This window comes from Oncorhynchus keta, chromosome 10 (genome assembly GCF_023373465.1).
Source record: "Oncorhynchus keta strain PuntledgeMale-10-30-2019 chromosome 10, Oket_V2, whole genome shotgun sequence".
NCBI classification, from domain to species: Eukaryota; Metazoa; Chordata; class Actinopteri; order Salmoniformes; family Salmonidae; genus Oncorhynchus; species Oncorhynchus keta.
In genome coordinates this window covers 49,226,918-49,241,844 of record NC_068430.1, presented here as the reverse complement: position 1 = coordinate 49,241,844, position 14,927 = coordinate 49,226,918, and the positions used below count along the sequence as shown (strand labels likewise).

At 42.7% G+C, this 14,927-nt stretch overlaps 1 protein-coding gene across 11 annotated transcripts in view; it reads left to right on the top strand.

Moving 5' to 3' along the window:
- ptprt (protein tyrosine phosphatase receptor type T) overlaps nucleotides 1-14,927 on the top strand; it is a 394,370-nt gene that overhangs the window by 79,543 nt on the left and 299,900 nt on the right. For all 11 annotated transcript variants that reach the window (XM_035778500.2, XM_052527246.1, XM_035778501.2 and 8 more), the window contains exon 2: nucleotides 12,509-12,634. In XM_035778500.2, coding sequence (XP_035634393.1) covers nucleotides 12,509-12,634 — 126 coding nt within the window. The remainder of the gene's footprint in view (nucleotides 1-12,508; nucleotides 12,635-14,927) is intronic.

Sequence of the window (14,927 nt, the reverse complement as noted above, 5' to 3'; positions counted from 1 at the left end):
GAGAAAAGAGTCTGCCCGAGAATTGAACCTTGTGATAACCCCATAGAGACTGCCAGAGGTCTGGAGAACAGACCCTCTGATTTGACACACTGAAGTCTGTCTGAAAAGTAGTTGGTGAACCAGGTGAGGCAGTCTTGAGAAACCAACGCTGTTGAGTCTGCCGATAAGAATGTGGTGATTGACAGAGTCGAAAGCCTTGGCCAGGTCGATGAAAACAGCTGCACAGTACTGTATTTTATCGATGGCAGTTATGATATTGTTTAGGACCTTGAGCATGGCTGAGGTGCACCCGTGACCAGCTCGGAAACCAGATTGCACAGGTACGGTGGGATTTGAAATGGTCAGTGATCTGTTTATTAACTTGGCTTTCAAAGACTTTAGAAGGGCAGGGCAGGATGGATATAGGTCTGTAACCGTTTGTGTCTAGAGTGTCACCCCCTTTGAAGAAGGGGGGGATCTCGGATTATACGAGATCTTTGGGGATCTCGGATGATACGAAAGAGAGGTTGAACAGACTGGTAATAGGGGTTGCAACAATGGCGGCGGATAATTTTAGAAAGAGAGGGTCCAGATTGTCTAGCCCAGCTGATTTGTACGGGTCCAGGATTTGCAGCTCTTTCAGAACATCTGCTGTCTGGATTTGGGTGAAGGAGATGCTGGGGAGGCTTGGTCAAGAATCTGCGGGGGGTGCGGCGCTGTTGGCCGGGGTTGGGGTAGCCAGGAGAAAAGCATGGCCAGTCATAGAGAAATGCTTATTGACATTCTCGATTATTGTGGATTTATCGGTGGTGACAGTGTTTCCTAGCTTCAGTGCAGTGGGCAGCTGGGAGGAGGTGCTCTTATTCTCCATGGACTTTACAGTGTCCCAAAACGTTTTGAAGTTTGATCTACAGGATGCAAACTTGAAAAAGCTTGCCTTTGGTTTCCTGACTGACTGCGTGTATTGGTTCCTGACATCCCTGAAAAGTTGCATATCGCGGAGACTATTTGATGCTGGTGCAGTCCTCCGTGGGATGTTTTTGTGATGGTCGAGGGCAGTCAGGTCTGGAGTGAACCAAGGGCTATATCTATTCTTAGTTCTACATTTCTTGAAAGGGGCGTGCTTCTTTAAGATGGTGAAGAAATTACTTTTAAGGAACGACCAGACATCCTCTACTGACGGGATGAGGTCAATATCCTTCTTTGATACCCGGGCCAGGTCGATTAGAAAGGCCTGCTCGCAGAAGTGTTTTTGGTAGCATTTGACAGTGATGAGGGGTGGTCATTTGACTGCGGTTAAGAGTTAGGTTTGAAGCCAGTGGTGGAAAAAGTACCTAAATGTCATACTTGAGTAAATGTAAAGATACTTTAATAGAAAATGACTCAAGTGAAAGTCACCCAGTAAAATACTACTTCAGTAAAAGTATTTGGTTTCAAATATTCTTAAGTATCAAAAGTAAATGTAATTGATAAAGTCTACCTAAGTATCTATCGTATAAATCATTTAAAATGCCTTATATTAAGCAAAACAGACGGCACCATTTTCTTGTTTTTTAAATTTACGGATGGCCTGGGGCATACTCCAACACTCAGACATAATTCACAAATTAATATGTTTAGTGAGTCCACCAGATCAGAGGCAGTATTAATGACCAGGGATGTTCTCTTGATAAATGTGTGAATTGGACCATTTTCCTGACCTGCTAAGCATTCAAAATGTAACGAGTACTTTTTGATGTCAGGGGAAATGTATGGGGTAAAAATTACATCAATTTCTTTCGGGATGTGTGAAGTAAAAGTAGTCTCTGCAGCACTCTACCAATCAGGCATTTATGGTAGAGTGGCCAGACGGAAGCCACTCCTCAGTAAAAGGCACATGACAGCCCGCTTGGAGTTTGCCAAAAGGCAACTAAAGAACTCTCAGACAATGAGAAACAAGATTCTCTGGTCTAATGAAACCAAGATTGAACTCTTTTCCCTGAATGCCAAGCGGAGGAAAACCGGCACCATCCATACGGTGAAGCATGGTGGTGGCAGCATCATGCTGTGGGGATGTTTTTCAGCAGCATGGACTGGGAGTACAGCAAGATCCTTGATGAAAACCTGTTCCAGAGCGCTCAGGGCTACAGACTGGGGCGAAGTTTCCAATAGGACAACGACCCTAAGCCCACAGCCAAGACAACGCAGGAGTGGCTTTGGGGCACGTCTGTGAATGTCCTTAAGTGGCCCAGCCAGACCCAGGACTTGTACCTGGTCAAACATGTCTGGAGAGACCTGAAAATAGCTGTGCAGCGGCGCTCCCCGTCCAACTTGACAAAGCTTGAGAGGATCTGCAGAGAAGAATGGGAGAAACTCCCCAAATACAGTGTGACACGATTGTAGCGTCATACCCAAGAAGACTTGAGGTTGTAATCGCTCCAAAAGGTGCTTCAACAAAGTACTGAGTAAAGGATCTGAATAATGACACAAATGTCATTTTAAATGTTTTAATATTTTTAAATAAATTTGCAGACATTTCTGGGGTATTGTGTGTAGATTGATGATCATTTGTTTTACATTTAATCCATTCGAAAATAAATCTAAATGTGGAAAAAGTCAAGGGGCAGACTCTATAATACTCCATTGATCCTTAAATATCTAAGCACCAAATTGGGTTTACGATAATTCTTTTTGCCTTTCTGTCTTCGCTTCCAGATTTGACCTCACTCTTTTTAATCTTGGGAGGACATTTTAATTGCTCGCTTAGTCCTACTTTGGATTGTTCCTCCAACAAACATTCGGACACCTTCTAGGTCTGCTAAAGTTATCCATACTTTTCTTGAAGAGTTTGACGTTACAGACCCATGACCAAATTAATTTTCTCCCTTGTCCATCACACTGATACCCGCGTATGCTCATACAATTCCATTGTCATATCTGATCATGCCCCTCTGACTTTAGAGCTATCAGTTGGTGGTGGGACTGAGCTTTGTGTACCTTGGCATTTTAATACTTGTTTGCTGTCTGAAGAAAGTTTTGTCAATTTTCTGACTGCTCAGATTTGTTTTTATAGTTACCAACAACACCCCCGACGTTTCACCATTTGTTCTGCGGGAAACTTTTAAGGTCTACATTACAGTTCAAATGATGTCATATACTCGTTTTGAAAGAAACATTTGGAAAAAGAGGCTCTTAGACAATACTTACGCAAACTCATTGCCAAATTGAGGAACTGCTGATTAAGTTGCGACATACTCACTATGAGTATTGTGACAAGGCAAGTAAATTGCTTTCTCATCAACTTGGCCATGCTTCCTCTGCTCAACAAATTTCTCAAGTTCAAACACCTAATGGTGCAACAATAGATCCCCAGCTAATAAATAATCAGTTTAAGGACTTCTATGCCTCTGTATACACTTCTGAACAGTCGGCTCTTGATACATGTTTTATACTCTAACTGTCCCAACCATTGATTCAGTCTCCAAGCTTCAATTGGAGGAACCTATCACCAAGAGATTTCAGATGTGGCACGTGCAATGCAAGGTGGTAAATGTCCTGGGCCAGATGGTACCCAATATAATTTTACAAGAGGTTTCTGGATACATTTGCCCCGCTCTTGATTAGTATGTTTATTGAATCCTTTGAATAAGTCTCTCTCCCTCAATCCTAGCTAAACTATTAGCTATGCTTTTGTAGTTGGTTTTACCAGCTGTTATTTCCTCTGACCAGAAAGGTTTTATAAAAAATAGACATTATTTCTCAAATATCAGAAGACTTTTTAATGTTTTGTTTAAACTCCCCGAGATTCTAATCTCTCTAAATGCTGAGAAGGCTTTTGATAGAGTGGAGTGGGGATACATGTTTATACTCAAGAAAAATGTGGCTTTGGCAAAAAAAAACATTGCTTGGTTCAAGTTACTATACACTTCTCCACTTGCATCTGTCAGAATGAATAACCCCCACTTTCCTTTCTTCAGAGGCACTAGACTGGCGTGTCCAATGTCTCCCTTGCTTTTTGCTTTTCCCATCTAGCCCCTCGCTATTGCATGTTCAGAGGTGACATCGAATAAAGGGGCCCACTTTATGCTGTTGACTTGTTATTCTATCTGAAATCCAGATGTATCCTTACCCAGTATGCTATCTGTTCATAATGCATTTGGCCATGTCTCTGGTTACAAATTCAATCTGAATAAGAGCGAGCTCGTAACTACCCATTACACACATTGCCTTTTCAGAGTAGTTCTAGACAAATGCACATACTAAGGGGTACATGTCACGGACAAATTCTAAAATTTGCGTAAAAAATATTATCTCCGACTTAATCTGAAATACAAAATTATCCATGGATCTGCAAGGTGTTCCTGCAATGGCCTAAACTCTGAGGGAGCATAATTTCAAGGTCTATTATTGAGCTGCCAATTTCCATGTAATTCAGTACGGGATCCATGCAGATACCCCACATAACAGCATGGTTGTAAATAGAATCTTCCTCGTATGCCATCCTCACTGACTGCTTTAGCGCATTCCCCTATTCATTCTTCTACTTCACGTTAAACCAAAAACATTTGAATAAAAACCACTCTCAAGATCTGGAACCAGTTTAGACGTCACTTTGGTTTGCATCAACAACTCTCAGCTAAATTCCACCTTCCAAGTAGTCATTTCTTTAGATATTTACAATTGCGCAGCTTTGTCCGTGACATGACTTTTAAATCCCCCACTCTTCCCGTGGTTCTCCTCCCACTGACACATTTTTTCCCACCATCCCCAACAGTAAAAGGTATTATTCCCAATCGGCACCCTTTTTTCTAAGAGACAGTGAGCAAGACGTATAACACACTATGTTCAGTGCCCAGTGACCCTGTGACGGGTTGGGACTGCACATTGTATCAGCCTCAGCTATGTTGCAGTAGAGCCACTTATCAGCAGTACATTACATTACAATACAACTTTATTGTCCATTAGTTAGAAGAAAGTATATGCTAAGTCTTGTTGGCTTTATCCTTTCTTCTCTCTGGGTGATTTTTGGAGGACTTACCTTGACTTTTTATTCCCTTCTGGCTAGCTCCCTTTTTGGGAGTTCTTTGAACTCGGCTCTGATTTGACTCTAGCAGGACAATGCGTGAATCTTAAATGTCTCTGCTCAACCAAGGTACCCCTGGCATAAGCAGTGACCCAGTGTACTCCACTGTTTCACTCCCTCATCTCTCTGGGGTTGAAGAGGGAGAATCGCTTGGCGGCTCTATCCGTATGAATATGAATGACGAGCTCAGCTTCTCAGCAGCACACTCACACAACTCACACAGTCTTGGGTCGCATGAAACTTGCCTAAGTTGAATAAACCCTCAGCTGCATCAGCTTGCTGTCTACACATAGAAAGAGAAAGCGAGAGAGACAGTAGAGTTTGAAGCGGCGAGTGGTTATTATCATCAGTCTAAAAAAAAGTCATGTTGAAGTCTGGGAATTGTGCTGTCAAATCTTTACCTTTAATGGTCATTTGAACACCACCATTTCTGACCGCCACAGCTTTTCTATGCCAAGATGAAACCTTAGTCGTAAAGGAGGGAAGGAAAAAAAAGGGACCTGGGATTTGTCAGTGGTGGTAGAAGATGTGTGTGTGCTTTTGTGTGTGTTTAATGTTTAGTGTAGTGTGTGTCTGTTTAAACACGTCTAGCTAGGGTTCAGTCAATGGAGCCAGAGCCCTATAAGAGGCAGCCCGTGTACCAGCAGGACTTGGTTACAGCCACCTACTTAATAATTGAGCTTTGTTGGCCTACTAATTAATTAGCTCAATAATTCAGTGTGCAGGACATGAGACTTATGGCACCGCCTAGTGTGGTCTCAATAAAATGATCCATAGCCTATACTACAGTATATGATAGGCCTAGGCTATACAAAGACCATGCTTGGAGAACCACAGGGCAAAGTTATATTTCTAAGAAAATGTTCTTCCAAAGTTTTTGCGCTGCTGGGGTGGTGTATATAAATCTAGGCTACGCTGCATTACACACTGCAAAGCATAGGCTTTCCCAATCATGAGCCCTGGCCTGCCCTGCCCTGCTCTTGCTGATGTAAACCCTTTTGTTCTGCCTAACCAATGACTGACTGTGTTGTGTACAGTGGCCCTTTACAAGGTGAGTCAAAAGCTTCTTCCGGGAAAAACATTTTGTCCTAAGAATTCAATATCTGTGCCTACTGATGTCCTGTTCAGTTTGAGAGAGAGAGTGCGAAGATGAAAAGGAGGACTGGAGGTAAGCTTGCTACTGCTATAATTTTGATGAATAAAAACAATGTTTCATTGCCCATAATGAAGCTATTTATCAGAGTTGTGGACCTCCCAATAAGCCATATTCGAGTAATTTACATAACTTACATTGCTATTAAGCAGCAGCCGCAGAGATGGACAGCGCATGGGTGCTGAAAGTAGGCTAATTAGTGAAGGCCCAATTTATTTAAACAGTCTTAATTTTAATTAGACTTTAGGCTACTGACAACAAGAGGGCTTTGTGTTGGACCGTGTTTCTTCCTATTCAAGTAACGAGGTCGGCCTACCTGTTTTACAGACTAAATTATAGTCTACTATCTGTAGATTTTGTCAGCCAATTCCTTCAGTCACCATGCACTCCTTAAATATCTCAGTGATAAATACTTAGAATGAAATCATAATGAAACTAAAAACGCCTTAGTCATTTTTAGAAACACGAGTTTGGCCAGTCTTAGGATCAACCGGTGAGTTATGCATGCCTAGTTGTTAATTTACCCGAGCAGATGCTCTTACTGTATATTCACATGCTCTAACCACAGTCACCACATCTTGTTTGTAACAACAATATCATGGAATAAAATAATGGATATCTTTTCACCCCTACCCTTGTCCGCAGTGGTGTGCCACTCCACAAACTTCTGGCTACCTTGCCATGTAATACTTACAAAATGAAGAACAGTTTCTAAAACGGCAATTGTTCTGGTCTGTCTTAGGAGTGAGCGTAAATGGTAGTCATGTTTTCTCCTATCCACTTTATGTTGTAATTATTATTTTGGGTATAGGGGAGGGTCACTTAGTTTTTCTTCAAGTGTTCAGGGAGAGTTGGGTAAAAATATATTTTACTGAAGTCTAACAGCCATGGATCACCTCCCTTAGAGAAGCAGGCCTGTGATTAATAGGGTAGGAATGGCCCTGCTGTGGTTACTGTGGTCTTGAATGTAAATGTCCATCTTTCTAGCCCTTATGCTAACATGTAGACTAGCATTTGCCACAGAAGCCCTAGCATTAACTATCTTCAAATTTTGCTCTGACACTACCGCCTAGCAAACCGCTATCAATGCCCTTGCATTAAATATCTTCTCATTTAGTTCTGACGCTACCACTTAGCATCCACCAGAGGCCCATGCAGCAAAATATATTTTATTTTGTCACTAACACCTAACATCTGCCACGGAAGCCCAGGCAGCTGGAGTCATACAGTATATCAGCGCATAGACAGAGGAGAGGGTGAGTGAGCGACCTGGATGAGGGGAGGTTAGTCACTCTGCTGCGCCGAAATCTTATTGACTGAGTGTGAGGTCTATAATGAGCCCAGGGTTAACCCCTTCAACCTCCGGGGCTCTGAGCTCTTAAAAGAGGCTTTAACATCCCTTTGATGCCACTACGTGTCTTCTTCAAGCTCGTGGGTGACGGTGGGTTAAAAGAGGGCTGATGGGGGCGCTAACAGTTATTTTTAAGCGGCTGAGGAGATCTGGGCAGGCAGAGATGGAGGACAGTGTTGTGACGGGCGCTAGCCGCGAAGGCTCATCTCTGAGGTCACAGGGTGAGGAGTCAGACACTAACACTTAGTGAGATAAAGAGAGACTAGGTCACTACTGTAACAAAAGGTGGGCTTAATGAATCTACGTTGAAGTTGACGATTGCATCATTCTTTTTAAGGACTCATACCTGGAGGAGAAAATTAGGCTGAATATTGTTCTTTATAGAATGGACACATCGTTGCATGGTGTGTGCGTGCATATTAGTTACGTGTGTGTGTTTGTGTGTGTGTGTGTGTGCCCACTATGAAAGCTCAAGAAACAGATGTTAATAGGTTCATACTAGAGCATGCTCCACTATAATATCTTTTTCCAAGGAGATGAAAATGCCTGACGTGCATTTTGTAGTAGCTAATCGTTTTTATTGGTACATTTTTATGATATGGGGTGTTAGGGTCAATTGTAACCAGCCTGAGCAAGAACTTACTTCCTGAGAGCGAGAGAGAGAATTTCTATCGAGTCTGATTGAACTGAAAGGAAAAGAGGGATGCAAGTGAAAAGGGGAAAATACACTGACAGAGTGAGAGAGACAGAGTCATCAGCTGCATTTCCACATCCTTTGGCCTGATTGGCTGTGGGTGAGTGACCCGGTTGGAAGCTCTCTGGCCTCTGTGCCTGTTCTTTCTGCTGGCTCGGCTTTATAAGCTCCCACTGTGTTTCGCAGAAGGCCCCACAACGAGCATCCATGGACAAACACTGTTCTTATCCGCCCTACACACAGCCAGACCCAAGGACAGTGGGAAAGTGTCATATAGGTACACACATGCAAACACATATCTATTTCCCTATTCACATCTTTTCCCTTACCCCTCTGTGGCTCCGAACATCTGGGCTTCATAGAAAACCATCATCTCTGTGCCTAGTGCTATGTAAGGGATTTCTTGTTTGAAAGAATGATGGGTTTCGTTGCCTTGTTCGGTGCCTTGTTGCTCCTGTACTCCCTGTACACTAATGACTGTGAGGCCACTCATGCCTCCAACACCATCATTAAATTTGCAGACGACACGACGGTGGCACGATCGCCGATTGCGACGAGACGGCCTACAGGGAAGAGGTTAGAGCCCTGGCACAGTGGCAGGAAAACAGCCTCTCTCCCTCAAAGTCAGCAAATCTACAGAAAACAGGGAGGAGCACACCGCTATTGTCATCAATGGGGCTGCAGTCGAGAGGTCAAAAGCGTACACTTCATTTCACTCCACCATCGTGCCTGAAGACATGTGGGATGGGCCCTTGGATCCTCAAGAAGTTCTACAGTTGCACAATTGAGAAAATCTTAATATCAAATTCAAATATTGACTGGCTGCATCACTTGCCTGGTTTGGCAACTGCACCATCCTCACCCGGAAGGTCCTACGGAGGGTGGTGTAGATGGTGCGATACATCACCGAGGGAGAGCTCCCTGTACTCCAGGACATCCACACCAAGCCATCTCTGAGGAAGTCCCAAAATATCGCCAAGTACTTCATCCACCCGAGCCATGGACTGACTGTTCACTAGTGGTGTAACAGACCGTAGTTGATCTGTGATCCGTACGAATCACGGTTCGGCACGCATGTGAACCGCGGATCAATTGCAGAGTTTAACCATCGGTGTGAAATACAGTTTTACTGTCGCTGTTACTTTTCAAAGTAGTAATTCCCTAAATCTCGATGAAGAGTTGCAGTGAAAAGATAAAAGACAAGACTGATGCGTGCTGCGTTTTACTCTGAAGCCTGAAGGTTGATTTGATTGCTTTGAAAAAGCAGTTGTGTGTACAGTTCACATGATTTCATTTTCAAGCAACTGTATCCTCTCTCAGCTCATGAGGTCACACCGTAGCAAAATGGTTTACGGTAGTTTCTCCCCATTTTTATTCGGTATTCTTTTGTTTGGTGCTTGAACACTGAACATGTCCCGGCTTTGACCTGAGTGAGCTCGTAGAACCTCTGTCCAATGCCTGGCTACTTATCTTACCTACAGCCTTCTCTCCTCTCCACAGGGTGATGGACGGGGATTGATTGGCTTGGGAGGTTTAAGAGTTTGTGAAGTGGAAAAGGTAGAATTAGCAGGGGTCTAGGGAGCGGCTAAATCGAACGAGCTGTGTGTGTTATTAGAGGCACCCTCGTTAGCCTTATTTTCTCATCTAATTCAGCATGACTGGCGAAGCTGGATTAATTTCAAACGGGATGTGAGTGAAAGCGATTCTCTGTGTGTGTTTGTGTTGAGTCTGTATGTGTCCCTCTCTCTCACTCATTCAATTGGTCTACTCTGTTTTATGTCCATGATCCTGTCCAAATGGATTGGATCTATTGACTTCAGGTGTGTGTGTGTGTGTGTGTGTGTGTGTGTGTGTGTGTGTGTGTGTGTGTGTGTGTGTGTGTGTGTGTGTGTGTGTGTGTGTGTGTGCCTGTGTGTGTGCGTGTGCGTGTGCGTGTGCGTGTGTGTGTGTGTTTTCTGAGCCAGTGGCACAGTGACAACGAGAGAGAAACAAGTTGTTGGTTCTTTTCACTCAAGCAGAAAATAAATACAAATATGTGTCCCATTGAGTCATACATTCTCTAAGGAAACTAAGAATTTGGCTGCCTGGCCTTTGCCAGGACACATTTGACCTAAATTGGAAGACAAATATTACATGACAAAAACACTGTCCTGAATACTGTACATCTCTGTTGACTGCTATATTAATGAAAGCTATATTTGGCTATTATTCATGCCTATTGGAGTGAAAGTAATAGCTTTAGCATCCGAGCCGTATATTAGCCTGCCTAGCTTGGAAATGCCGCCGGGGGATACAAAAAGAGTACACACAGTATGTTAGTAAACGCTGTAATTAAATCTTAGATGATGACAGTACATTTTATGGGAGCAAACTAAGATCTTATCTAAGTGAACAGAAAACAGAAGCTTTAGCTGAGTTTGTCCTCATTGGTGTATATCATGCTAGGCACTGTCAGTTTCGATTTAAACTGGGTATAAATGTAAGGTTCTAATTATCCAAAGGGTACGATTGGGGCTCCGGAAATGGATGAAAGACTGGAATGTTTTAGAAGGGTCTTGAGTATAATCACAAGATGGGTGCATATCTTTATCTTTATCAACGCTAATACTCAACTTAACCAGAAACCACTGATCCAAATGAATGAGCCCTGAGGATAATCTGTCCAAAAAGATTATCTTTATAAAGAGCTATGTAAAGATTACTTGAGAAATTCAAAATTCAATCATCACTCGTTTTAAATATACTGTACTGTGGCCAAGCGTCCATTTTCTTTACCTTTTATATCACATTTCAAAACAGATATTTCCAAAGATATCTTGGTTGATCATATCATTTTAAAATTCAACTAAACTAGCTAGCAAACTCGCAATGCATTTGCCCGAAATGGCAAAAATATTAAATGTATTAAAATTAAATGCACATTGATTACAGTACAGTTGTAATCTGCCAACAATACATATTAATTGCAGGACCCCTACTTCTCAAATGAAATCCTGAGGTGCAAACATTGAAATTTCTTCTCTGGCAATTTTTTCTAGTCAAACATCCTCTTTGACTGTAGCGACTGGGAACGCATTCTAACTCCCTATTCATTGCCCTTAGAAACATGCCTCTCAGTTCATTAAAACCTTATTGATGAAAGCGCTACACGGGAAACTCTATTTGATAAACAATGTCTCGACAGAGAGCCTAAAGAAACTCAGCTGCTGGAAAACTTCCCAATTATGTCTCACTGTCTACTAGCATTAGTGATGAAAAGCCCCCATTTTTACGCTAACTCCTCTCCTATTTGCAGATGTGGGTGCAGGTTGTAGCAGCAGCTTCAACTGATAATGAAACTGTTGCTTATCTGCTGTGGGCAACTTATCAATAATGGATCAAACTGGTAGGCAGCATTAATTAGAGGAGATGAAGGGCTTTGGCTTGTTATTCTTGTCTCTTTACACCCCCCCCCCACACACACACACACAAATACAATAAACGGACACGATGCCACGATGGTGGTTATTTGACACTTTTGATATGGAAAGTGAAAAGTCATTTGTTTTGTAGTGTCCATATTAGGACAGCCTTAATCTCAGTAGTGAGATTCGGGGTTTTGATTAGGAAGATTGGATTTATTGACGTAGAAATACATGTTTGGGACATTTCAGGATGGACATACTGTGGTGTTTTTTTGGGGGGGGGGGATTTAAACCCAAGTCATCTGTCTAACAAAAGATCATTGACACCAACTCCCCTCTCATTTTAATGGAATAATAACCCATTCTTCTGCTCTGATTTTCCATTCAGTAAACAGGCAAGTCATTAACTGCCAATGACTGTTTAGTCGTTGGCTTATGCAATTTTATAAATTAGATTATAACCAGAAGCAAGCTTTTCATTTAATTGGAAAAAATATATCCATGCATGTGTAATACAATAACTGTATTCCTTGCCACAGTAAACTGTCAAGTCAGCACAGCCTAGCTCAATCGATCTACGCTCAAAAACACTTAAACTATGGGTGTAATTGAAAAAACAGAGATAAAACACACAAAAAACTAAGAATTCCCTTTGAATCCTCTCATTGCAATTAAACCACGCATCTCAAAGAGTACATTTTAATTAGACCGAGTTTAGTCTTGCTTTCTCAATCCATGGCTTCTGGCTAGCATGAAGCCTAATGCGCTGGAAAATCATTATTTAGCAGGGATGAAATAATGATGTGAGTATATGGCTTTATCGTGTTTACATATGCAACCCTTCTCTTCTCGTCGTGTCCTACAGGCAGCTGTTCGTTTGAAGAGCACTACAGCAGCTGTGGCTACAGTGTGGCCCTGGGGACCAATGGCTTCGCCTGGGAGCAAGTCAACACTTGGGAGAGGCCCACTATGGACGCGGCTGTTCCCACAGGTACACAACGGGGCTTCCTCCTCTCTCCTTCCTTTATTTTCCCCTTTTTCCTCTCCTCACCCCTTCTTTTTGGATGTGTGTGTGTGCGCTTTCGTCAGCTCATCTTTCTTTCTTGTCCTCTCATGGACAATTATATCTGTATTTTGGCTCTCCTCCGCTTTCACTCCCTCTCTCTCTCACCATCTCTCGTTGTTTCTCTCTGACTGATCACCTATGGTAGGGATGTCAGTGTCAGCTCCCCAGCTCCGTGGGGTGCCTTCTAGTGTTACGCCACTGAAATTAATCCAGTTAGCAGTTGAACACACTGCAACTATGTAACAGATGGCACACTATTCCCTACATAGTGCACTACTTTTGACCATAGCCCTAAGGGTCTTCCTCTGGACCCTGGTGAAAAAGTAGTGAACTATTTAGGCAATAGTGTGTCATTTGGGACACAGCCTGCCAGTACTGTAGTAGAGGCTGTTATATTTGTCTACTGTGCTGACTGCTGAGCAAATTTCATTGAAGATCGCACAAAGAAGGCATATGGGGCAATTTTTTGCATTTGGTGCAAATTCAGGTCGTGTGAAAATCAGAAGCGCCGAGAACAACATGATCAAAGTCTCATTTTTTCGGCATGGCAAAGCAGGGTACCTCTGAAAAAAAGGGCGGTATAAATAAATTAACAAACCCATATTCCTTCATATTTGTGTCATCAGGATAGGAGCATCTAATCAAAGTCATCACTGCATGTGTTAATGTGGAGGTAGATACATCATGTGTCTGCCCTTCTGTGTGTGTGTTACCCGCAACAGCTGAAATGCAAGAGGGACAAGCATCTTCACTGATCGTGCATGGTGTTTCATACAATGTACTGTTGAACAATGCTGGACACAGTAGGCTCTACAGAAAAAGAGAGTGAGAGCAGTGAGGCTCAGGAGGGGCTCAGGTGATGAGGTTATTCCCATCAGTGCAAGCTGTCCTCCTTCTTACCAGGGCTCTTTCACCGCTTCAAAAAGAGTGCCGTTCCGAGGGAATGGGTTGAGTTGTGTTTTTCTGTGTTTGTTTTCTTCTCCTTCCTTTAATAATGCTCACGTTTGGCGCCAGGATATTACCCTGGGATAGGAGATCGTTAAGAAGAGGTTGAGCAGTCACACAAAGTCTCTCAGACAGACCAAACTCCTTAGAATATTTCTTGAAAGCCACAGATGACACGCTGAGTATAAAAGCCTTATCAGTTCTAAGCTCTTTTCAACTCAACTTTCCCACTACTACTCCACGGTTGAGGCATTTTATGGTCAGTTCTAATCTTGGAATAAAGGGGACCTGTCTACTTAAAGGTGTTCAGTCCTGGTGTCAAGACCAAGAAGCAATATTACTTTCTGTCACTGTGACTACTGAAAGTGTGTGGGCCGGTTTGCCGTATAGAGATTAAGCCTAGTTATAGACTCAAGAGCTTTCAAAGGAGGTCCTCCACAGAGAATAATTCTTAGTCCAAGACTAAGCCTAATCTGCCTAATCTGTGTCCTGGAAACAAGCCCTATGAGTGCAGATTAAAGTTTGGGACAGTTGATTACTAATGCTTGACTAGTATGTGATAGTTGTTGACTCCAGGGAACCAAGTAATGTTTTTGCACTCTGTATGCTGTTCCCATCATTGAGTCTTAATTTGACCTTTGTTGATATTTCACTCTTCAAACACTCCAAATGGCACTTTAAATTGGTGGCCGCGGTGGGATTTGTCCCATGTATCTCGGGGCAATGGGCAAGGTTTCTTCTGTTTGCATGGCGGACTTTGTGTGCAATAGTGCTTCTCAAGAGAGGGGATATACTAATCACTGGCCATGGCTTTTGTTAGAGTCCATTAGGCTCTCACCGCTACACAGTAGCTACGCTTAGAGTCCTTGTTATACCTCTCTCGCTACAAAAGCAGTATCTAGTGTATAAGGTACCAGTAAATAACACTGTGACATGACATGTTTTGTTGATTCGTTTGCTGTTGTCAGAGATTGATTGCGGACAGGGAGTTTCGGAATTGTTGCGTTCTCCGCCCATTCGCACGACTCTCTGAAATCTGCTCCCACATCGATCTCCATTATTACCTCTTCAAGTGGAGCTCTGTCTGGAAAAAAAAAAAAATTCTGAACCAATCACCAGAAACATGGCTGTGTACTGTCATTTAGATGTGACGTGTTTACTCGACTGGGGGAAACTGTGTAGTTTGAAGCCTACGCCAAAGGGATTAGTAATGGACATTTGAATTATAGGTTGTCAACAGCCCAGTTGCATTAGTTCCTGGTGTTATTGGTCT